Source organism: Aedes albopictus, chromosome 3 (genome assembly GCF_035046485.1).
Source record: "Aedes albopictus strain Foshan chromosome 3, AalbF5, whole genome shotgun sequence".
Lineage (NCBI taxonomy): Eukaryota > Metazoa > Arthropoda > Insecta > Diptera > Culicidae > Aedes > Aedes albopictus.
The window spans coordinates 384,597,202-384,623,551 of NC_085138.1; the positions used below are offsets into that span (position 1 = coordinate 384,597,202).

At 38.0% G+C, this 26,350-nt stretch overlaps 1 protein-coding gene and 1 long non-coding RNA gene across 2 annotated transcripts in view; both read left to right on the forward strand.

Annotated features, from left to right (window-relative positions):
* The window catches only part of LOC109399616 (uncharacterized), a 578,312-nt gene that overhangs the window by 262,781 nt on the left and 289,181 nt on the right, over window positions 1–26,350 (forward strand). Inside the window, exon 2 of the mRNA XM_062855872.1 lies at window positions 11,871–12,692. Within this exon, the coding sequence (XP_062711856.1) occupies window positions 12,278–12,692 (415 nt within the window). The 5' untranslated portion in view covers window positions 11,871–12,277. The remainder of the gene's footprint in view (window positions 1–11,870; window positions 12,693–26,350) is intronic.
* LOC134291849 (uncharacterized) lies at window positions 19,936–20,798 on the forward strand. The gene is made up of 2 exons (XR_009999314.1): window positions 19,936–20,116; window positions 20,176–20,798. It is a non-coding gene; the product is annotated as an uncharacterized LOC134291849 (long non-coding RNA).

The following is a 26,350-nucleotide window of genomic DNA, read 5'->3' on the forward strand; positions in this document are numbered from 1 at the left end:
GCTTGAGAGTACCTCCAACAGCGTCACATGGACCTTTGCCATGTGAAGTTGCGAAGAAGTGCCATTCTGCTTCCAATCCATAATTGGACCGAAAACTGCACAAACTGGCAATTTTTTTTTTTGTTCTTATAATGAGCTGCTGCTCCATCTGACATGAAAGTAATTTTTGAGAAATCAATCGATTGTTTAATGAAATCCAGCAGTTTTGATATAAATAACTGTACTGCTGTTGTATCGTGTGTAAGTACTTCAGATATTATTATAAAGCTCAAGTTTTCCAACTTATTTTCTTTTCTGTAGTACACTTCAAAGGGGTGAATGGTAGCTTGAGAATTATTCCAATGGTAACCTTGAGCTGAATTTTGAATGATAAATGAATAATTTTCTGAAAAGTCACAAATTGTTAATACTTCACCCTGTTTAAGAGATTCTTTTTTATCCCGCAAAAATGAGGATTGTTCTTTATAAATGAAATCATGAGTTATAAGCTTATCAACTTTTTCTACAAAATACGGAACAAACTCGTCTATAGTCTTAGTAATAGTTTCCAAATTGCATCGATCAGTGGTTAGCCATTGTTGAAATAAAACCGATTCTTTATCATTCGCTTCTAATAATGATGTTAGTTCACTGCTTCTAGGCACACAATAATACAATTTCAGCAAACAGAATGCTGTTTTAAGCATTCAGATATCAAAACAAGCTGAGAAACAGGTTCTATTCCAGTTAAGATGTAACGCCAAGAAAAAGAAGGCACCCAATCAAACAAAGTTGTAATGCCCATTGAGTGTTATTAAATGGGTAAAAGGATTCTTGATACATCCTGTACGAGTTAATGCGCAACACGCTAAAAAAAATAACATGAAAAAGTTTTTGTTAGAAAAACTTTTTTTCCTTAAAAGTGTCCATCTTGTGATGTATGGAGGAAAGTTAAGCAACAATATTGACTTTCTTGGAAAAAAAATTTCAAAACATAAAAAAGTGGGCATTTTCTGTAAATTGACTTTTAATTTTAAAAATATATTTTTTAGCGTGTAAAAATGTATTTAGAATTTTTAAAACATTTTTTCATGAAAGCTTGGACAATTCTCTAAAAGTCCCCCATACAACACTTTTCTATAGGTCTTGTCATTTTTGAGTTACATCGATTTTAAAAAATTCTTCGAAAAAAAGTTAGGCCCTCTTCAAATGTTACTCTTGAAAATTTTCGAAAATTTAAGTATGCAAAGTTGCTTATAAAAACCTAGTCTTTATGCCTACCAAGTTTCATTCGATTCTGAGAGGGTGTTGCCAACCACTGGTCGAGTTGGCGCGAAATTCGTCACCTATCTCGCCGCGTTCCAAAAATTGTGTCAATTGGCTCAAAATTGACTGAGTTATAGCGGAAACTGCCCAAAATAGAAGCCACAGCCCAAGTGGCTCGGTTCCTCTATCCGAATTATTTTACAGCTTTTACTGCATTCTGCAGCAGTGAAACCCAACGTTGAAGTGCTACAGAGCTTTTGTGGGGTGTGAATTGAAGGTTGGTTCATCAAGTGAATCTGACGAAGTAAAAATTGAACGATGATGACGAACAAGTAGGATGGCTGCTGCATTGGTGCAGTTGCCTTCGTCGTACGTAAAGCGAAAAAAAAGTTCAATTATTTAGTAAGTGGAGTGAAAATTATTCGATTAACAGTACTGTAAGGGTTGATTATTGATAGTGTACATATGTTTGCTTACACCTGATGAGCCATTGGCAAAATTAAGTTGGAATACTTGTAATTATTGGCCATTTTCCGTTTGATATGACGATAATTAGCGCATATGACAAAGTAGATATTTCAGTTTATATCGATAACCGGAAGACTACAATATTTTTAAGCGGGGAATTTTTTGTCGAAACACATTTTGTATGGAACGTATTTTAGTTAAAAACAGCATTTTATAAATTTTAGTAGGGAAAATAGAAATTTTTGATACCGTGGGTTATTAATTTTCTCATTATTCACCTTCACATCCTGTACTGTAAGTACACCACCGTGGAGTATACGTGCCGAAAGTGACGGGTCCAGCATAACCGCGCACCGTAGCAGTGGATGCTCACCCAACATCATCGTTCCTGGAGGAAGTGGATGATGTTGGGAAAATATTTACTCGGTATATTCAAGCTTTGTCTCTCGCTCCGACCGGCGATGGTATCCTACCGCGCCTGTTTGGTACCATGGAAGGCATTGAGGGGGGCGGGTGGCAACCCCGATGGCAAATAGAAATAAGTTCCATATTTTTGGCATTCATGCGAGAAAATGTGTGAACAAGTTGTACGGAATGGGCCTCGGAGAATTTCGGGGGAGGTTGCTGTAGGTTTGTGTTTCGTTGACGGTGGAATTTGTACGGGGCCTGTAAACGACTGATCATAGAGGTAGAGACAGGATGAGGAATTTGTTTGCTTGAGTTGGACATAGTTGACCATATCGAATATCCTGCCACCGTGGAATAATTGAAGCATTGTTTCAGGCAACCGCTATACAAACATCAAGCATTACTGAGAGAAAGTCAAACAGAGCAGAGCTAAACGGATTCATGAATTCTTCTGAATAAATGATTTTTCTATATTTACAATAGTAAGGGATATTAAACAATTATAGCTCCGCTACACTTTCGTGAGTGCTTCCTACTCTATGCATGTAGTCGAATTATAATTCCTATTCCTATGATCACTTTCAGGTAGAAAATTTTCAAAGACTTTCCACAAATTCCATATACACCATCACGCAGTCTCACGATAATATCAAAACTCAAATGCAATTTCCCACCGACCAAGGAAACCACAGAAATTATGAGCTTCAATCAGTGCCAATCAGAGCAGCGCCAGCGCAGTAGTGAAACATATCCTTTTGCGTGCGAGCTTCAGAACCCACAACGAACGGCGAACAACTAATTCAAAAACCGGGCTTCCCCTCGAATGGCAAAACCACACACTCGGCACAAATTCGTTCAATTTTTCAACTGAAACAACCCAATTGCAGAAGAGTTCGCCCCATCATCAGTAGTGCAGTAGGGTACAACACCGTAGTAGTAGAGCACTGCATTAGTCCGTGCTTCCGTTTGGGTCACGTTCGTCGAAGACGACGACTGCAATTCTTGCAAGCGTAGGACGACCGAGGTTCTGAAGATTTTGTTGGTGGAAAATTTTCGTCATATGGCCAGACGTGATTGCAATGTACAATCTGGCGCGAACGGGTGCAGTTCCTTCTTCAACTTTTACCCACATACAAATATGCTGCACATGGGATATCCGATTCCGCCGGCGAAGCACTGCTGACTGGTAGGACAACTTTAGAGACGTATCGATTCCGGAAGTGGTTCTTCTTTACCTCATGGCTCGAGCTGCAGCAATAGCTTGTTGAAAATGTCCAACTCTGGTTGCCGGGTGGTCCCACTGCTGCGGAAGTATGCACATGCAGAGAATTCTGAAGTGCTAACTTCTTCGTGGAGCTGGTAAGGGTATGCGATACGAAAAGGCTGTGTGGTATTATCTCTTCCAATCTTTTCATTCTTTCTCTGTGTTCTCTGTCTTCTCTGTTTTCTCTGTCTTCTCTGTCTTCTCTGTCTTCTCTGTCTTCTCTGTCTTCTCCGTCTTTTCTGTCTTTTCTGTCTTCTCTGTCTTCTCTGTCTTCTCTGTCTTCTCTGTCTTCTCTGTCTTCTCTGTCTTCTCTGTCTTCTCTGTCTTCTCTGTCTTCTCTGTCTTCTCTGTCTTCTCTGTCTTCTCTGTCTTCTCTGTCTTCTCTGTCTTCTCTGTCTTCTCTGTCTTCTCTGTCTTCTCTGTCTTCTCTGTCTTCTCTGTCTTCTCTGTCTTCTCTGTCTTCTCTGTCTTCTCTGTCTTCTCTGTCTTCTCTGTCTTCTCTGTCTTCTCTGTCTTCTCTGTCTTCTCTGTCTTCTCTGTCTTCTCTGTCTTCTCTGTCTTCTCTGTCTTCTCTGTCTTCTCTGTCTTCTCTGTCTTCTCTGTCTTCTCTGTCTTCTCTGTCTTCTCTGTCTTCTCTGTCTTCTCTGTCTTCTCTGTCTTCTCTGTCTTCTCTGTCTTCTCTGTCTTCTCTGTCTTCTCTGTCTTCTCTGTCTTCTCTGTCTTCTCTGTCTTCTCTGTCTTCTCTGTCTTCTCTGTCTTCTCTGTCTTCTCTGTCTTCTCTGTCTTCTCTGTCTTCTCTGTCTTCTCTGTCTTCTCTGTCTTCTCTGTCTTCTCTGTCTTCTCTGTCTTCTCTGTCTTCTCTGTCTTCTCTGTCTTCTCTGTCTTCTCTGTCTTCTCTGTCTTCTCTGTCTTCTCTGTCTTCTCTGTCTTCTCTGTCTTCCCTGTCTTCTCTATCTTCTCTGTCTTCTCTGTCTTCTCTGTCCTCTCTGTCTTCTCTGTCTTCTCTGTCTTCTCTGTCTTCTCTGTCTTCTCTGTCTTCTCTGTCTTCTCTGTCTTCTCTGTCTTCTCTGTCTTCTCTGTCTTCTCTGTCTTCTCTGTCTTCTCTGTCTTCTCTGTCTTCTCTGTCTTCTCTGTCTTCTCTGTCTTCTCTGTCTTCTCTGTCTTCTCTGTCTTCTCTGTCTTCTCTGTCTTCTCTGTCTTCTCTGTCTTCTCTGTCTTCTCTGTCTTCTCTGTCTTCTCTGTCTTCTCTGTCTTCTCTGTCTTCTCTGTCTTCTCTGTTTTCTCTGTCTTCTCTGTCTTCTCTGTCTTCTCTGTCTTCTCTGTCTTCTCTGTCTTCTCTGTCTTCTCTGTCTTCTCTGTCTTCTCTGTCTTCTCTGTCTTCTCTGTCTTCTCTGTCTTCTCTGTCTTCTCTGTCTTCTCTGTCTTCTCTGTCTTCTCTGTCTTCTCTGTCTTCTCTGTCTTCTCTGTCTTCTCTGTCTTCTCTGTCTTCTCTGTCTTCTCTGTCTTCTCTGTCTTCTCTGTCTTCTCTGTCTTCTCTGTCTTCTCTGTCTTCTCTGTCTTCTCTGTCTTCTCTGTCTTCTCTGTCTTCTCTGTCTTCTCTGTCTTCTCTGTCTTCTCTGTCTTCTCTGTCTTCTCTGTCTTCTCTGTCTTCTCTGTCTTCTCTGTCTTCTCTGTCTTCTCTGTCTTCTCTGTCTTCTCTGTCTTCTCTGTCTTCTCTGTCTTCTCTGTCTTCTCTGTCTTCTCTGTCTTCTCTGTCTTCTCTGTCTTCTCTGTCTTCTCTGTCTTCTCTGTCTTCTCTGTCTTCTCTGTCTTTTCTGTCTTTTCTGTCTTTTCTGTCTTTTCTGTCTTCTCTGTCTTCTCTGTCTTTTCTGTCTTTTCTGTCTTCTCTGTCTTCTCTGTCTTCTCTGTCTTCCCTGTCTTCTCTATCTTCTCTGTCTTCTCTGTCTTCTCTGTCTTCTCTGTCTTCTCTGTCTTCTCTGTCTTCTCTGTCTTCTCTGTCTTCTCTGTCTTCTCTGTCTTCTCTGTCTTCTCTGTCTTCTCTGTCTTCTCTGTCTTCTCTGTCTTCTCTGTCTTCTCTGTCTTCTCTGTCTTCTCTGTCATCTCTGTCATCTCTGTCTTCTCTGTCTTCTCTGTCATCTCTGTCATCTCTGTCTTCTCTGTCTTCTCTGTCTTCTCTGTCTTCTCTGTCTTCTCTGTCTTCTCCGTCTTTTCTGTCTTCTCTGTCTTCTCTTTCTTCTCTGTCTTCTCTGTCTTCTCTGTCTTCTCTGTCTTCTCTGTCTTCTCTGTCTTTTCTGTCTTCTCTGTCTTCTCTGTCTTCTCTGTCTTTTCTGTCTTTTCTGTCTTTTCTGTCTTCTCTGTCTTCTCTGTCTTCTCTGTCTTTTCTGTCTTTTCTGTCTTCTCTGTCTTCTCTGTCTTCTCTGTCTTCTCTGTCTTCTCTGTCTTCCCTGTCTTCTCTATCTTCTCTGTCTTCTCTGTCTTCTCTGTCTTCTCTGTCTTCTCTGTCTTCTCTGTCTTCTCTGTCTTCTCTGTCTTCTCTGTCTTCTCTGTCTTCTCTGTCTTCTCTGTCTTCTCTGTCTTCTCTGTCTTCTCTGTCTTCTCTGTCTTCTCTGTCTTCTCTGTCTTCTCTGTCTTCTCTGTCTTCTCTGTCTTCTCTGTCTTCTCTGTCTTCTCTGTCTTCTCTGACTTGTGTATGAAACAATCATGCTTTGATTCGTCGCGGAAGAATTGCATCCCACATACCCTAACCCGGTGGATGTGACTGTGCGAGTCGAACCATTTCGCTAAACGGGGACTGCAGTTGCAATAAAATAAAGGCAAAACTTCCCGAGCTGAATTTCACGCTGGGAAATGATCGCGTTTATGGGCCAGTATAAAATGTAATAGTTGGCCTGGTGCGAGGCGCTGGCTGAATGTCCGTTGGAAACTTTTTCCCCATCGTCGTTTTGACCAACACCATCGTCATGCTCGGTGTCCGTCGACGTCATTAGAGGAGCAGTTAATATTTTCGGGTTCCGCTGAGGAAATGTTCAAATGTTCTTTTCCGGGTGATTATGCCCTGGACCATTATCAAAGGCAGAGTTGCAATTACGTGTACTTAATTTTTATCCTGAAAAGTGTTATCGCATTTCCTTTGAGATGGGAACAGCTTTTTCCTGATGTTAATTCCGAATAATCATTTTCTTGCGTTTTTTCACAAACCTAAATCGAATGACAAACAACTTCCCCATTGTTGATGTGCCAGCCAGAAAAGAAAAACATTTCAACCGAAGCTTCCACAGCAGTAGTCCCCGGTGAGATTCGTCGACCAGACTTTGAACAAGCAACAGAGCAATGATGTTGTCGTCGTCGCCGCCGTCGACCGAAAACAGACAACTGTTTTTCCATTCGAAGATGGAGCGAGCCCCCCGAGGGAGAATGGGCCCGTGTTCCATGTCGAACAAAACTTTTAATGAACGATGTCACCGAAACGATTCGGAGGATTCAAGAGGCATCTCTTGCCACCACGGCCGGCACGACAGCTGAAGTCTGCTGAATGGTGTGTGTGATTGGTCCGTCCGGGGAATTTCGGTGCTTCCGGGCGAGAAAAATCTTCTGCATTGTGGTTCAACATTGGTGGTCGGTCGGTGATGGTTCTTTTCGATCTGGGAAAGAAGCATCAGTGCCAAGACGAAGAGCACAGAATGCTTTTAAGATGATTGACATCCCGACATCCGTCAAGGGCAATTGTTTGGAGATTTCTTGTGGATTGTTTAACGGAGTGCTTTTGGCTAAACAGTCAACTCAACAGTCAACATTTACTTTGAAAATCTGAATTACAGATGTGAAATTATTTCAAGTTATATGGTGTATCCGAACTTATTAACACCGTGTAAGTTAGTCCGAATTACGCATTTTTGTACATTTTTTTTTTCGGAACACTCAAATAAAATCAGAGCTGTTTAAATACTCAAGGTTTCCAATTTTTGGCGCCCCTATGTTGGTGCACTCCGAAAAAATGACGCCAAATTATAAGTACTCCATGAAACACCTTTATTCATTACGCATTCGATGTATTCGTTCAATACATGGCCTACTTGCCTGATTTCACCTTCTATAAAAATTTTCACACTTGTTCGCTACCTAGCGAATTCTATCATATCTATCATTTCATTATCCACTTTGATCTCTACTCCCTTATACTTATGAGTAGAAAGAGACCGATATAGCCACAAAATCATCAAGTTATTTATTCACTAATATATTACGAGATTTTTCTGTAAATATCGCGGAAAAGACATTCTTCCTGGAATTCCTTCAATAAGTTCAGTATGTACACTAAAACCTTTAGAAAATTCTTTAGGATTACCTCCATGGACACCACCAGCAATTCCCTTGGGAATTATTTTATGATTTAACAAAACGTTTTAGAACACTTTACAAAATGAAGATTCTCACAAAATTTATTAGAATTATTTTGGCAAGAACTAATTTGAAGATTTTCTTTTTTTTCACAACTATTTGAAGATTTATTGAGAAATTCATTCAAAGTTTTCCTACAGACATTTTGCCAAATTTTTTCCAGGATATTTTTTCTGCAGAAGTTTTTATATTTATTTATGATTTAGGGATTTTATCGGGCATTTCACATTCTTTAAGAAATTCTCAAGTGATTCTTCTGAAAGTTCCTTCAGGTATTTTTGTCCAGGAATTCTATCAAAAATTTAAGGAACTTCTTCTCAGAAGGATTTTTTTTTTTGAAACAATCCTCCAGGAGTTTATTAACAATTCCTTCTGTAATTTCTCAAAGAATTTATCAGTAATGCTTCTAGTAGAGCTTTTAAAAATACCCACGTGGAATATCTGAACAAATTCTGCTGGTATCTCTAAAGGCATTCAGGATATATGTATTTCTGATGGTACTGTAAGAGCAATTTCTAAAAAAAAAATCGTGTGGGAATTTCTGCGGGAATCTCTGGAGAGATTTCATGAAGAATTCGTAGAGAAACTCTGGGAAGATAATTCGAAGCAATTCCTGTGCAATTCGTCAAGAAAGTTTTTAAACAATTAAAGAAGAACTCCATGGAAATGCCTTTGAAGAAATCTTTTGCAGAAATTCTAGAAGAAATTCTTAAAATTTTGATAAAACCTCTGGAGATAAAAACATTTCTTCAAAGTTATTTCAGAAAGAATCCCAGCAGAATTTTCTGAAATTATTTTAAAACCATATAGGAATTTCTGAAAAATATTCAGTAGAATCCCTATAGAAATTAAAGAAAGCACTTTTAGCTGAATCTCTGGAATGATATCAGAAGAAATGACAGGGAAATACTTGAAAGGATCCTAGGAGGAATTACTACAGAACTTCCTGGAGGAATTTCTAAAGAACTACATGGAGAAACTTCTTGGGGAATGCTTGCTGAAATTCCTAGAAAAAATATTGGTAAAACTCTAGGAGTATTTTCTAATAGTACTTTTTCAAAAACCTGTGGACAAATTTGTGAAAAATCATGTAAGAATACCTGAACAAACACAGACAGAAACAGAAACACAAACAGAAAAAAAAAACTTTTAATATATTTCTGAAGAAATTTAGGAATATTTTTTAATAAATTTCTTATAGAATCTGTAGATGAATTATTGTAGTTATCCTTAGCAAAAAATGCCTGATAATATTCTGGAGGACATCCTGCAGAAATACTTGTATGAACTTCTGCAGAAATCTCTGGAAGAATTCCTGCTTGAGTCACTAAAAGCAGTCATGAAGTAAGGGAGAAATTATGAACCCCTGACGAAATTTCAGGACATATTAATTTGGGAGTTTTAAATGGAATCCCTAGAGCAATTCCTGGACAAATATCTGATTGAATGAAGAAATATCTCAATGAATTGCTGAAGAAATATCTGTAATCATTGAAGAATATATTCCAGAATCTTTAAAACAAATCTAGAAATTTACCTATAGAAAACTGTGAAGGAATCCCTGGAGAAATATCCGATGTTTTTTCAAACGAATCCCTAGAAAAAAAAATACTAAAGTAGTTCCTGGTGGAATTTTAGAAGGAACCCACAAAAAATTATCGAAAGGAATTCTTGGAGAATTTTTTTGGAGAAATTCATCAGGAAATAACTGCAAGACTCACGTCCTTGAGAAATTTCTGAAAGACTCACTGGTAAAAAATCTTGGAAAAAAAAAATCGCCGGAGGAGATTTTGAAACAAACCGTGATAAATTTTGAGACCGAAATCCTGCACTAATTCGTGGATTTTTTTTTTTGAAGAAATCCATAGAAGATTTCCTTGGACGTGGAATCCTTGGACAAACTTATGGAAGATTTTCTTAAGAAATACTTTTTTGAGAATTTTCTGGAAGAATCTTTGATTTTCTTAAACAATCGTTGAAAGCATTTCTGAAAAAAAAATCCTCGCACGGCTTGCTGAAAAATCTGTGGAGATATTTTAAGGAAACCCATGGAAACTTATCTAGAAATTTTTATGAAGAAATTTCTAGAAGATCTTCTGAAGTGATTCATGGAAAAAGAACTTTAAAAATAAATCAGTAGAAGATTTTAAAAAAAAAAAAAATCCAGGAGTTTTTTTTTTAATTCCATCATGGAGTATTAATGAAAAAAATCCAGAAGAGGTTTAATAAATAAAGAGTTCCAAGATAATTTCTGTGGTAATCTCTTGAAAACTTTGGAAAAAAATTGTAAAGGAATCTATGAAAGCATCTCTCAAGATTTTTCAGAAAATCTGCGAAGGCATTTGTGGTGAAATTTCTTAATAATTCTCTGTAAGAGATTCTGAAGGGATCATTAAATGATTTTTTCTTCCAAATTTAACTTTGATAGATTTTTTAAAATACCCGTGGAGAAGATTCAGGAGGAGTTTGTACAGTACTCCTTGAATATATTCCAGAAGGAAAGCCGGGACGAACTTCTGAAATAATGTCCCAAAATATTTCTTTTATTTGCAGGGATTCCAGACGGAATCTCACGAAAAAATCTGTGTAGCTGGGTGAAACATATGTTGTATTCTAATAATGGAGAACGAATTTTGGCTATAACCCAAAACATTATTGCAAGACATATTATGCAGGGGGTGGCCAAATTGTTTGGGATAGGTAACTTTTTTCCCTTTCACAAAAAAGTTCAACTTTTCATAGAGTGCATCAAACATTCTCAAATTCTGACTATTTGTCAACCTATTATATGTGTATTATTGGAACAAATTTGAGCTCGATTGGTTAATCTTTCGCGAAGCTAGAACCGTTCTCGTAAAACACATTTTTAGACAACTATTTTTTCAGCTGTAATATCTCGGAGACTAGTGAACCGAATTGAATGAAATTTTGAGCGATTATCAACAATATATTAATGCATGAAAATTCTTCAAAACATAGGTACTTTTTGAACGTTGAAAGCCTATGATTCAAAGAAGGAAACGACCCATTCGGCCAGATGGCATTCGGCCAAACGACATTTGGCCAAATGGCCGGACACCATTGTGCTTAAATTGAAATGGCAGTTAAGGTGAAACATCAAGAAAGCCCATTGGAATTTTGCATATAAACTTTAGAGGCACAAATCTGACGAACGAAGCATCAAACCAAGTCGCACTTGATTATCCTGGCTTTGCTCACTTGCAAAAAGAGGCAGCTTTTCCAAATTGACCGCATATGTTTACGAATTTTTATAATTGGTGCTCTTGACACTGGCGTAGCCACGGGAGGGGTTTTAGGGTTAAACCCCCCCCCCCTCCCCAGAGCCAAAAATTTTGGAACAAATTTTCAGTATAATACGCTTTGCGACGAAAATATTTTTCGACTGCGCCGCTATTTTCAAAGATTGAAATTCAAACTACGAATACAATTGCCCATTACTGTTTACGAAATGTAAGTGGCAAATCAAAAAAGGTATCATTGACCGTTGAAAACCCCTCCCAGAGACAATTTCTGGCTACGCCACTGGCTCTTGAAAACGTGAGTAGGGGTCCAAGTCGGCCATTGTGGCAGCCATATTGGTACTCTCTGAAGTTTCTCCTTAACTGTTAGTGTATTTATAATTTCTGAAACACTCCGTAATACCTCTTCAAAACTAACTACAAATATGCTACTTCTGTTTACTTCGGTCCTTTTCAATAGGAAATAAAGTTTTCCTCTTCTCATTTATCCTTGGCTTATCATTCCAACTGGGACAAAGCATGCTTCTAAGCTTTGTTGAGCACTTCCATTTGACCAGTTTGGATGTGAATATCGTGCGGCAGGCACGAAGTTAGTCTAACCAGAAGGAAGTCAAATAAATTTCCTTCAACGAAAAGGTCCTGGGCCGGGTGAACCCATCACCCTCAGCATGCTGGATAACTGTGCGCTTACTGCATCGGCTTCATGGGCCCTTTATACCAATTATCTGTTCGATGAATCTCTAATAAGTTCTTGATCAATTATCTAAAAACAATAAGCCCCACTACAACTTGTGTTCTTACGCATCTTCTATCTCCTTTCATTTCAGATCCCCAAACCAATCTGCTCAATGTCCGGAAGCGGTCGTAACTAAACCCAAACACACCATCGCACTAAATTGCTCATAATCAACTCGAACCGGCTGCTATTTCTGTGAACTGTTCAACATCCCAAATCAACCCAAGGCAACCCCTCGAATGAAACACTCCGCATAAACTTCCACGAACCACACAACTTAACCGGTCGTACCCCAAGCACCGAAACAACAACAACAGCCACCATCACCGGAAAAACAATCGCCACCCCAACTTCCGAGTAGTTACTCAACCCCGCTCTGTCATCACCAGCAGCAGTGCGTGCGTGCGCCAGTAGGATAGAACCGGAACGCAGAGCGGCCAGCCGAAAGCTTCATGTGGCATAAGCGACGCCTTCGACGCCTACGACGACGACGGTTCGATGTTGCTCGCCATGATGATGTATCAGTGCTGCTGCTGCTGTTGCATGATAGTTGTTGCGCTAATGATAATGCACTGTCGGGACGCTGCCGCCGCCGCCGCACATCAATCAGATCCGGAAGCCCGTACCGGTCTGCTGCAATTCACGGAAGTGATGGACGTCGATGGCGAGCGGCAGCTGCTGCGTGACGCGATGATGATGACGATGGCGGACAACAGTGGGGGACTTCCGAGTGCGGATGATCCCAATGTGGGGGAGGTGACGGGTGGGGCCAGTGAAAGTGAACAGGAGGGAGTGGAAGTGATACGGAAATCAGGGATTGAAGGTGGAAGCAGTAGAAATGCTCTTGGGGTGGATGAGCTCGAAGGAACGGGGAAAGGATACCAGACGAAGCAACGTGGGACTACGTTAGCAGGTGAGAATTCATTTTGGCTGTGAATGTTTTTTATAATTAATGCACTGGAATACTGTAGAGTATCATAACATGGAATCACTTCAACAAGTAAAAATTTACTTCGTCATATGCGCTGATTCCCGTCACATCAGACAGAAAATAATCAATCATCACAGATATTCCGACTAACCGTTGTCAATGCCCCATTAAATGTAAGCAAAAAGATGTAAAATATCGATAACCAGCCAAGAGCACTGGACATCGAATAATTACACTAAATTTCATATTTCGAATTCACTCCACTTACGAGTTGACATTTTTTTCGGTTTCCGTTTGACGTTGCAAAATGTCTCAAAAAATTGAACAAGTTCAGAAATTCATTCAGAAATCCCTTTGAAAATGTCTCCGAGGATTTATTTACCCTGAAACTTCTTCATGAATCGCTTCATAAATTGCTCCAGGGATCTCATCTGGGATCTGGTCGCCTTTTGTTGCAATTCTGCGGTGATAAATAAAATTAGTGAAAGCTAAATTTTCATTTTTATTACAACGGTCTCCGAATTAAACTACCTACAGCAAATCATCATGTTACAGAATATTCATTCGGTAATTTGCTTCAGAGATTTGTTTAGTAATTGCTTCTATTCTATAAATTTCACAAACAATTCTTTCAAAGCATCTTTCATGATTTACTTCTGAAATTCCTCCACTTGTTTTTTTTTTTTCAAAAAATTATCCATGAATTTATTTCAAAAAAAAAATCGCGTTCTGATGGGGTTCGAACCCACGACTCCGTATTCGCTATACCGGCGCTTTAACCAACTAAGCCACAGAACAAGTACCGTAAACCGGAGTCAAATTGATCATTCGGGTACTACATTGTAATTCCATACTAGGAACTCTTAAGCGTTGTAATGATCTTAAACTTTCTACGTCATCTGGTTCGTAGATGTCTGGAGATGAGTGTAGATTTTTTTTTAGAAAAAAGTTAATTTTGCCCTAATTTTTCAGGAATTTGCAATGTATTACTCACTTAGTTGAAATCATGGCTACTAAACAATTGATTGCTAAAAGGACTTTCCGTAAATTCTCTGTTTTAACATTTTTATGGAGCCTAGGTTGGAAAGTTATGTAGCTAATAAGAACATGGAATAGTTAAAAAAAAGTTCATTTTATGTTGAAAAAGTAATTTATTGTGACAGAAATCACTTATTTCAAACGAAATTGCCTACCTTTAGGCGTTTAATCGGAAATTTCAAAATTTAATTTTGCGTTTAAAGTATTAAATTCACTAGTTGTAAGATTTTAAATGCCTTATTCGTTTTTAGAAAAGCAAAAATAAGCGGAGAAGGAAATTTCCCTTTCCAACCGATGCTTAATTGTAGACAGATCAATTTCGCCCCAAAGTGGCATTTCCAATTTTTTGATATTTGGAGTTATTTAACTAAAAGTTTAAATTTGTTGAACACAATTCTGTCACGTGGTTCCATGAAGATCCACTGGGTACTGATTTTACAGAAATTCTTTTGGCAATATTTGGAATTCCACTAATGTTATCCGCAAAAGTTGTTTTAAAGTGATCAATTTGACCCCGGATCACGGTAATGATTGTGCGGAATACAAGGCCAAACTGATTCCGAAGCCATACCGTGAACACTCCTATTTCACAAACCCATTTCTCTTTCGGCTTAGATACCAATGCACAACACACTCCCGTTTGTGCCCACTAACTACAAATGAGAGCGAAATATTGTTATGTAGCCGAGACTTTCCTAGCATACCTAGCCACCAAGCAGTTTGTTTTGCTCGTGTCTAATCATGCTAATCTAACCTATGCGTCAAGAGCTCAAGGTGTGGCTTCGGAGTCAGTTTGGCCTTCTATTCCGCAGAATCATTATTTGTTCTGTGGCTTAGTTGGTTAAAGCGCCAGTCTAGCGAATACGGAGTCGTGGGTTTGAATCCCACCAGAACGCGATTTTTTTCAAAAATTACATCTATCTATTTGTCAATTAGCAACATTTCGTGCTTTCTAATTACAAGTTTTTCCAGTCTTTGGAAACTGCTCGTAGATTTACATTAAAAAATCATCCAGAAAATCCTAAAGAAATTCAGTCAAAAATGTTTCACATAATCTTCTAGGGATTCCTTTAGACTTTAGAATGTCATTTAGAAATTTCTACAAGAGCTCCTTAAAAAAGTCTTGCACGGAAGCATCCAAAAATGATGCATAGATTGTTCCAGAAATTCATCTACTATTTTCTACAGATTTATTGAATAGAGATTCCTCCAGATTTTTTTCAAACCATTAATCCAAAAAACCTTTCATGAACTATTTCAAAAATACTCCATGAACTTTTTCTAGAATATGATTTACGAATAAATCAGAAACTCAAAACTACTTCAAAATTTTCTCAGAAGCTTTCTAAAAACTATCTCCAAAAATTACTTTAGGAATTCTGCAAGAGATTAATATGGAATATCCCAAAATTGTTATACATTCCTTTATATACATATTCCTTCAAGATATTTCTCTTCCACAAATTGCTTAGAAAACCCTCTAAGGATTACATCAGAAATTTTTCTACAGATTTTGCAGACTGCTGCAAAGGATTGCTATGGAAAGGCTGGAAGACATTCTTGCAGAAATTGACCCAGAGATTTCATCAGAAACTCCACCGGGTATTCCTTTTTGTATTTTCTCAGGATTTCCTCCTAGCGTACCTCTAAGAATTTCTCTATCGATTCTCCAGGAATTCATTAAAAAATGTTAAGAATTTTTAATTGGATACTAGCTGTCCCGGCAAACTTTGTCTTGCCCGGTTGTGGTGGTTTGACAGCTGTTGAGGTCATTGCAGCACGGCACTCTAGATTGATTTGATTTCGATCGTGTTGATTTTCTTCCCAGGTAATAAAAATTCAGTACTTTACCATTTTTCTTACTTTTTCAGTTCATTTTTGTAACTTTTTTTACTTATAAACACAGCCACCATGAATACGAATCGAACCATGCTAGCGTCATTATGATCGGTTAAGCCGTTCGTAAGTTTTGTTGCCTCAAAGGAATTTCGAACTCATTTTTATATATATAGATTACTCCATGACTTTTTTTTTTCAAAAGTATCCCAAGAGGTTTTGTTAGGTATTCCTACAGGAGTTTTCAGGTATTCCTTCCGAAATTTCATCAAAAAATCCTTGTATGGATTCTAAAAATATACCTTTTTTCAGAAATTCTTTCAGAAATTTATTTAGAATTCAAAAAATCAAGATTTTTTTCTTTATTTCCATCTTCAGTGATACTTTCTGAAATATCTTTAGTGACTTTTTCAATATTACTAGTATTACTTCAGACATTTGGGCAGGGATTTCTTCAATAGTTGTTCCATGGATTCTTTCAGAAGTTGCTCCACCAGTTCCTTCAGGAATTTCCAAGCGGTTCAAAGATTCCTGCAGGTATTAATCCTTGGGAATGTACTTCACGTTCGGATTCAGAAATTGAGGAACCTCAACTAACTAGCTCTGATTCTACCATGACAATACTAAAAAATATATCCAAAGATTCATTCGGAAATTTTCTTCAGAAGTTGCTTTGGAAATTCATCTAGAGATTCCTTCAAAGAGATTCCACGAATTTAAAAAATAATTATTTCAAAAACCCTTGCATGAGTTGCTTCAGAAATTCTTTCATTGTTTCTTTGGAAATTCGGTCAGAGATTCCATCAGAAATTCCTCTAAATACTCACTCAGAAATATCTCCTGAGTTTCCTTTAGAAAATCCTTTAGATAATTTCTTCCAGGGATTCTATTAAAGATTTCTCCAAGGTTTTTCTCAGGAATACCTTTACGGATAGCTGCTGAAAATTTTCCACGGATTATTTGGAAAATTTCTTCTGAGTTTATTTCTAAATTACTCCAGTGATTCCTTCTGAGGAGTACCAGCTGATTTTTTTTTCTGAGGGATCCTTTCAGAAAATCTACTATGGGTTACCCCAGAATCTTTGAAAATAATTCTTTTGGGAAATCTTGTCTGCACTACTTCAGTAAATCCTCCATGAATTTCTTCACAAATTATATTAGGGAGTCTTGAGAAGTTCGGTCAAGGACTGCTTCAAAGCTTGTTCTTGGTTTTTTTTTTCAGAAATTACTTCAGAATATCTTCAAGAATTATTTCAACAATTACTTCAGAAATTCTTTCAGAAAATTTTCCAAGTATTCGTCCAAAAACTTCTCCTACAAATTAGATTCTTTCAAAACATCTCTCTAGGATAAATTAGGAAATTTTCTTCAGGGATTTTTTTAGAAATTACATTTCAAACATTAATCATTCCTTCAGAAAATACTTTCATGAAAATATTTGGGGGCTTTTCTTAGAATTCGGTCAGGAAGCAAGAATGCTGAGATATTGTAATAAAATTTGCTAGAGTATCCTTAAGAATTTCAGACAGAGATTCTTTCACAAAATTATCGATAAATTTGTTCAGACCCTAGAATTTCCTTCAGAAATTTCTCTGACAATTATTTTTGAAAAATTTCCATAGATTTCTTCCGAAATTGTTGCCTTTGAACATTCTACAATGATTCCTTTTACTGCATATTCTACAGATTTCTTCCGACATTTCTCCAGGGAATCTTCTAGTAAATATTACACAGATTGCTTCACAATTTAACCTATAAGTTTCATCAGGAATTTCTCATGTTCCTTCAGAAATGCTTCAGAAAAAAAAAATGGTTGCTCTAGAGAACCGTTTATGAACTTCCTCAAAAATACACCAGGGATTCTTTCCGGGATTTTTCCGTAAAACCTTCCATGGATACATTTAATATCAGGAATATAAAAATCTTCAAAAATTGTTCGAAAGTTTCCTTAAGAGTTTTTATATAGATTTTTTCAGAAATTTCTCGATTGATTGAGCCTTCAATAAGTACACTAGATAAAAACTCTAATTAATCCACCTAGCGGTGATGGCGCCTTTCTCGTGCCTTCGAAAACCAATTTCAGCAAAATTCAATTGATATGTTAATGAATATCGCATTCTCATTCGTTTAACAAAAATCCATTTCATTTTTGAATTTTGAGCCACCATATGTGATTTAAGATCGCCGTCTTGGATATTCTAGTCACGACTTTTGGACTCCAGACATCTTTTTATACCTAATATACTCATATTGCATGGTTTAAAGACTAAAACTTCATTCAACTGCAGCCATATGGAATATAATGCCATTGTGATCATTCTGGTCGCCTCATATCAAACATACCCATATTGAGTAATGTTTAACCTAAAACTCTATTGAACAGGCGCCATCTTAAAGTTTGGCACACCATCTTAGATTTTAGACCGCTATTTTGAATAACAAAAATCCATTTCATGGCACCAGAAATCATACCTTATCTGGTTTTTTTACCTTTGAGCCCTCATTTCCATACAACAGCCGCCATCTTGAATTTTGAGTAGCCATATTGAATATTCTGGTCTTGGATTTTGAACCACCGTCTTGGATATTATTGTCGCCATTTTTAGACTCCAGACATCTTCCTGATATCAAATGTACCCATATTTCATTATTTTAAAGCCTAAAACCGTATTAAACAGCCGCTATCTTGGCTTGTAGACCACCATCTTGAATATTATGGTCGCTATTTTTCAACTCCAGACATCTTCCCCATGCCCACACTGCATGATTTTAGAGCCCACAACTTCTTTAAACTCCATTAAATAGTCGCCATCTTAGATTTTGAGCCACCATCTTGGATTTGATAACGCCATCTTGGATATGCAAGTTACCACTTTTGGACTTCAGACATGTTTCCCACACCAAATACAGGAGATAGACAAAACGATCGGGACAGGCAAAATTCTCACTTTTCAAAAAATGGTCAACTAGCTGTAACTTTTCCTAAAATGCATCGAATATTCTCAAATTTTTACTGCAAGTTCATCAACTAGTTGTGTATCAGTGGTCCAAATTTGGAAAAGATCGGCCCATATATTCCATGAAGTTTTAAAGATTCTTGAAAAAGGTAAAATTATTCGATAGCCAACTTTGAGCTGCTATATCTCCGGATTTAATGAACTGATTGTAATGAAATTTTGACCATTCATGACTCATATAATGAACTCTAGAAAACATTTGACTAAAATTGAAATTTTTGGCAAGAGAAAAAGTTATAGCGGTTTTATTTTTTCACGATTTTTTAGCAAATTGGTCTATTTTTAATATGTATTCCAATACTTTTTCAATTTATTGGCGGTTACTTTCCTTTTAAACACATTTATATATAAGTCAATTAAAGGGAAATTAAATGAACTATAATTTGCATCTTGAATTTTGAAACAGTGTTGAAGTTTTGGATAATTTGGTGTTTTATTGGAAAAATAATCTAATGGTTATAATTTTCCTTTGTGTTAAGAATTTCAAGTTGCGTCAACGGTTTCCCATAGCTACATTACATAGTAAGTCATAAATGGTCAAAATTTCATTGCATTCGGTTCATTGAATCCGGAGATATAACAGCTTAAAGTTGGCTATCCGATAATTTTACCTTTTCCAAGAATCTTTATAACTTCGTGGAGAATGGCCCGATCTTTTCCAAATTTGGACCATCGATACACAACTAGTTAATGATCTTACAGTAAAAATTTGAGAAAATTGGATGCACTTTCCGAAAAATTACAGGTAGTTGAACAAGTTTTGAAAAGTGAAATTTTTGCCTGTCCCGATCGTTTTGTCTACCCTCTGTATATCCATTTTTCATGGTTTTAGACTCCAAAACCCAATTAGACATCCGCCATCTTGAATTTTGATCCGCCATCTTGAATATTAGGCCGCTACACTAAAACCTCAATTCATGCACATGGCGGAGGGTGCATAAATTTAAAAAGGCATTAAATATGTTTTTTTTTTTCATTTTTATTTATGTGTATTTTAACTTAAATGCTAATTCTACACTCCATTATATATGGGACGTTTGTGCATAAATTAAGTTTGGGCTTTAATTAGGGAATCTAGTTCGTAAGAATAGGTCTTGCTCCTGAGCATTTGAGATGGGGCCAAGGGGGTTTCCATAAAGTACCCAGAGAGCCTAGAGAAGGGGGTTTCAAGGGCCTTCAGGGGCGTTTCAGAGGATTTGGGGCGTCTTTTAAGGGCGTTCAGTCAGGTTTTGATGATGTGATGGGATTATGGGAAATTTGGGGATATTTCAAGAGCATTTTAAGGGCGTTCCTGACGATTTTAGGGGCGTATGACAGCATTTCAGGGGCTGTTACGCGAGAATCGTCTTGCGAACCCCTGTACATTTGTCGGACTAAAGTAAATGTGTGTTTGTCTGAGACCTGTCAAGCTCCCGTGCTGTCAATAACCAAAACATAATGAAAACGATGAAAACAAGTGATAACACGGGCGCATCGAAACCAATTTTCTGTTTCGATGTGAAAATCACTGAAGTTGTGAGTATTTTTATATTGTATTATGTTATATTTTATAATTAAACAATAAATAATTGCAGCTTTGTAGCATGTGACAACTAACCAAGACGAGTGTTGTTATTTGTCCTGCTGAAAGATCAGTGCCCACCGCGATTGTTTTCAACACTACAAAGAACTTCAAGTTCTTAGCCTCAAAGACGTTTGGAAATGCAGAGAATGGTTCCTGAAGACTGGAGAACAGCATCTGCAAAACCGGAGAGGCTCTTCTTTCGAAAACTGGACGACGCGAAACTAGTTGCAGCTGACCGTTTTACACGCAAACATACCTGCACCGTAGGGTCGTACGCGAGCTAGTGCTAATGCATGTCCCAAAGGTTTTCACGGTGGAGTACGTCGTCCCGATGTATAGCAGTTCGTTGGCTCCGTCTGTAAATAACCCACAATTCTCCCGTAAGTCCATCTCATTATATTCGATGGCAATTGGTAAAACTCCGATACGCAATTGATCCGAAGTGTTACGGGGGGGAGTGTTACGCGAGAATCGTCTTGCGAACCCCTGTACATTTGTCGGACTAAAGTAAATGTGTGTTTGTCTGAGACCTGTCAAGCTCCCGTGCTGTCAATAACCAAAACATAATGAAAACGATGAAAACAAGTGATAACACGGGCGCATCGAAACCAACTTTCTGTTTCGATGTGAAAATCACTGAAGTTGTGAGTATTTTTATATTGTATTATGTTATATTTTATAATTAAACAATAAATAATTGCAGCTTTGTAGCATGTGACAACTAACCAAGACGAGTGTTGTTATTTGTCCTGCTGAAAGATCAGTGCCCACCGCGATTGTTTTCAACAGGGGCGTTCCGAGGTATTTCAGGTCAGGGTCGTATCAGGGGGTTTCAAAAACATCTTTAAATCAAATAGCATTTCAGGGGCGTTTCAAAGAATTTTGGGATGGGATCCCTGAAAATCTTCTTGAAACGCTTCATAGATCTCCCTAAAACCCTCTTGGATCCCATGTAACATGTTACCTGAGACGCTAAGAAACTCCTGGGCAATTTATTATTATCGCACAAATTGGACCGAATGGTCTGAGATTTTCCACTTTTTCCACAGGCAGGGCTCATGGATAAATGAATAAAAAACAATTGAGAAAAATTCAGAGTCGTCTATTTTTCCGGAAAACTCAGGTGGTTTTTTTTTGTTTTCCACTGACACTGCACAATGGTCCACGAAACAGATTTACGAGGAAAGATGCATTCAGCGCCTTCAAATGGTTTTCTAGATTAATATGGTCTTTTACAAAGTTGTTCCTAAAAATAAGGCCCTCTTTTCAATATACATGAAAATTAGGGTGGTCCATATTTTCAAAGAAATTGGGAACCAAACTTTTTTATTTGCAAGAATAACTATATACATTCTTCGGGATAGTTGTAGATCTACCAGTTTTGAGTAAGTTTGCTGAAGACACTTTTAATGTAGCTTTAAAATTGACCGATCTAGAGGTATTTTTCTGAATAAGCTTAGGGTGGTTCAAGAAAAAACGGTTTTCTGGCGTTAACCTTTTCAGATTCGATTTTTCATCAAAGTCACCCAAGAAACACTTGTAGAGCATTTGAAGACGCGTCGTTTCGTGCGCTGAGATGGTTGATATCTCTTTTCGTTCAAAAGTTATAGAAGGTTTTTTCATCAGCTTTAATTGCTGAAATTTTTGGAATGTACTTTTTCTTCGTTTTTGATTTATGGCCAATTTTGTTGAAAAATGTCCAAATGTGCCATATAAGCCTTTTTTTTAATCATAACTTAAGAATGAAGCATCGTAGAAACAAAGTTATATATCTATGAACCCTGCCTGTGGAAAAAGTTTCATGAAAATCTGAGACCCTTCGACCCAAACCTGTACGATAATAAAAAAAAATCCCCTGCAGTCTACCCATGATCATAACCAGTAGCAGCATGTGGTGCTTTCGTTAATGGGATCATCATGCGGCCACGCCTGATTATCAAATTAAACGCAACTGTGAAAGGCAATTAAAATTGCTAACCGCAATTTCAATTATCCCCACCATTGTGAACTGCGGGCACTGCTAATTCCCGTTATTGGCACGATAATGACACATTATTACAGTGCGTACCGTACCGACGACGAACTCGGTGTCAGCAACGAAAAATCAGTACACCAGTTGTTGTAAGCCCCGGTCGTGGTTCAACACAATTCCGAACCGAAGCCCTAATTGATATGTTGAAAATATCACGACCCAATTTTCACCCCAAATTCACATCCATTAATCAGGAGCGCATTTTCACGGAAGTAACCCGCGAAAAGCCACCGAACGGCGTGACGTGACGGTGAGGGTACAACCAACAACGAGGGGTACAGAATTAGCTTCATTCGTATTCCCACCCACATCCGGCCAAGAGAAGCGCGCGTATATATAATGCAATTTGTGAACCGGAATATGTTAACAACTTTACAGCAAGCGTTTGGCTCCTCCTTTCCACCACCGCACCGCAGCAAGTCCGAATCATTTTTGCAGAGTGCAGAGGAAGCACGCACGCAAAAATTCCAATCACGTGCAACATAGCGACGTTACACATCAGTAGAAGCTCACACCAGAAGAGAAGGAGAGTTTTTCACACAGCAAAGAATCCAGTCCAGATACCAACAAGTGATGAACGGGCTTCTGTGCCAGCTAGGCGGGTATAGCAGTCAGTGAATCCGCAAAGGAATGTTGTTCGTCACTTTATGAGCTCGGGTGATGATGACTATGGAGCTTTCAGCAACAGGACACAATTCGACGCTATTCGATTTTTAGGAGGACGACCTGACGACGACCTAAAACGTGTCATTTGAGCTTTTCTGGAAATTTATAAGCTTCTGAAATCGTATTGAACCGTAGGTCGGATTCGAATTCGGTCGTCACTTCCGTATACGGAACAGAACGCATAGTGAATCAAAAATGGAAAATCGTCATTTGTTGATTGCAAGATAAATGGGTTAAAAATTTGAGTTTTGACGTTTTATGTAACACGTTGAGGGTTCGATTGCGTTGGATAAGAAAATGCTAATTAACGAATTACTGGTTTGAATCCCCCAGGAGCTTCTTCTAAGATTTACCTGGAAGACATCTTCAGAAATTCCCCCAGGAATTCTTCCTGGGATACACCCAATAGTTATTTCCGGGATTCCACCAGAATTCATTCACGGAATTTCTCCAGGGAGATGGTTCTTCCAGGAGTTCCGGGTTTTCTCAAGGAATTCCTTCAGAAACTTGTCCATAAATTCCTGCCGAGATTCTTCCAGGAATTTGTCTCGCGATTCCTCCGGAATTCCTGAAATCTCTTCTGCGAATTCTCCAACAGTTCTTGCTGAGCTTCTTCCAGGAATTCTTCCTGAGTTTGCTCCCGGAGTTTTTTCTGGGATTCTTCAAGGGTTCATTCCTTGGTTAATTCGGTTAATTTCTCTGAGTTTCTTAAAAGAGTTTCTTTTGAATTTTCTAAAACGGTTCCATCTTGGAGTCCTCCAAGAACTGCTTCCGGAGTTCATCCAGGAATTTCCTCTAGGATTCTTCTGGGAGTTTCGTCTAGGTCTCCTCGGAAATCTCCTTCCTGAGGGTTTGTTCAAGATTACTTTGCATGTTCTCTCTGTGATTCATTCAGGAGTTAGATAAAATACTCCAGAAACTCTTTACGGGATACTTTTAGGGATTTATTCTACGATGTCTCTGGGATTGCCGTCCGGCATTTCTCCGGGAGTTCCGGAAATCCTCAAATAATCATTTTTGGGATTCTTGCAGGAGTTCCTACTGAGAATCCTCCAGGCACTAGTCCGTTAGAAGTTTCGAAAAGGATGTCGCAAGAAATTTGATACAGGACATGATTTCCATTTAAGAATTTCACCGTCTGGGATTCCTCCAACATTTTTTTTTCTGGTATTGAACATCTGGGATTCCTTAATGAATTCCTTCTGTTGTTTCTCTAAAAGCTCCTTCTGAGCCTCCCCAAGACGTCCTTTGTATGAATTCTACTTTTGAGGATTCTTTCTTCTGGGGTTCCGTGAGAAGTTCTTTCTAGGACTCCTCCAAGACTTTCTTTATGAGATGGTATACCTAGAGGTATCCCGGAACTTTTGGAGGAATCCCATACACAACTCCTGGGAGAATTTCAGAAGAGATCTGGTAGAAATCCCTGGTAAAATCCTGGAAGTCCTGGTAGAATTTCAAAAGAAATTCTTGGAAAAATTCGAAAGGAATTTCCCGGGGTAATAGATAAAACATATATGTAAGAGGCAATGTTAGTATAAACCTTATCATAATACAGAAAAAGATCACAAATAACGTCAAAAGATCCAATGACCTACGCTCAAGGGAGTTCTTGGATACCATTTGCGTTCTCCTCCAACTGACTCTTTCACGTTTTCTCCTATACGCTTCTGAAACACACATGGTACCCTGAGACCGTCTGGAATCGCTCTTGACGCCTCGATCCCCTCTGCTCTCCTACTGTAAGTGCATAAATGACACCGGTGATGAAACCGATCATAACCAACGTGTACTAGATCAGCGAGGCTATGGAAGCAGCGGTGTAACAATCCGGCTCCAAGAGGTTGAATCTCTTAGCCATGCGCACATCTTAAACATCTTTCCATTATAACTATAAACCCATTGGAAATGTGCTGAAAACTTCATAGGAAATTCTTAAAGAAGTTCTCAGAGAATGTACAGGAAAACTGGAAATCAATTATTTTACTAAATGAGTTTCTTCTCAAATAAATTCAGTAGATCAGGGGTTCTCAAACTTTTCCAGCTAGCGACCCAGCTTTGATTGCAATGGAATTTGGTGAACCACCCGTTTTTTCCATAATATTAGTCACTTTTGGAATAAAAAATAGTTTGATTTTTTTATTTTTTTTTAATTATTAATCATAGCAAAATAACGCAGATAAAAAACTTTAAAAATTTCCTTTCGAAAGAAGGCTTATTCTGTATCACGCATTTCACATCATTATTTGTCGTGCACAAATTTTATTAAAAACCCATCAAACAGATCGGGCATAGAATGTTACTTTAAATTTATAACGGGTTAGCAAACATTACGTACAATTTTAAGGATTAGAGATAAACATGACCCGGAAATTTTAGTTTAACCATTCATACACTTATTTCACTAGCATTCTTTTGTTATTTGTTCAGCTGTTCTGATTCAGACTACCAAAATTCAGAAAAAATCGTACTGTAGTATAGCTTTACCAAAGCTCGGTAAAAAAAACGTACAGAAAACTCGGTGGAGATTACCAATCATGCGATTGAAATTTGGATTTATCTTTTATCGTATGAATCTAACTGAAAATGCAAACGGGAAGCAATAGTTGATCTCTTTTCAAAGAACTTCTTTTACCTGAAATCTCTAACTTTTTCATCGTAAACCATAGTTCCGTTCAAAATAAGAACGCAGCAAAGTAGCTTCAAAATTCTTTATGGAGGAGGAGCCTTATTTCTTGAGTTTTTTCTGCAGATTCTGCAAGAGAGTTATTGAATAATTCGACAACGGACAGCACATATTACACCCAGTGGCCCAGTGGAGAATTTTCCATTTGACGAAAAGTTTTCCCCGGCCACGAAACCCACAACAAAAACAGAATTTCATAGGAAATTACTCGGATATTTCCTCAGCGAGTTTTCAATTCCTTGCAAAAAGGATTGCTTGCAAGTTTGTGATAAAAAAAATTTCAGCAAATGCACATAGAAATCCTCAGATATTTCTTCATGGAATTCCTTAGGTCATTGCTGAAGAATAATTTAAAAACGGCTCTGGAAATTTCTCAGAAAATTCTCAAAAATTCTTTATGACATTGCTCAGCAAAATTCTGAAGCATTTTCTAAGAAAGTTTCTTAAGAATCCCCACCTTTTTTTGGGAATACGTTTGATGTGCTTTTCAAATCTTTCTGTTATAACCCCGCTCAGAATTCCTCCGGTATATTCTTATGATGATATTTTAGGAAATTTATTAGGAAATTCACTAGTTAAATTCTATGCTTATTCCTTAGGAGATTATTGAGCGAGTTTCTCTGGAAATGCTTAAAATACTTCCTTAGGTAAATCTTAAAAGAGCTTTTCAACAGAATCCTAAAGAAATTTATCAGGAAATTAACCGTGGATTTTCTCAAAGCATTCCTTAAATAATTCTTAATAAATCTTTCCAGGGAATATCGCAAAAACTCTCTCCCAAGATTTTTCCTAAATAATTTTTTT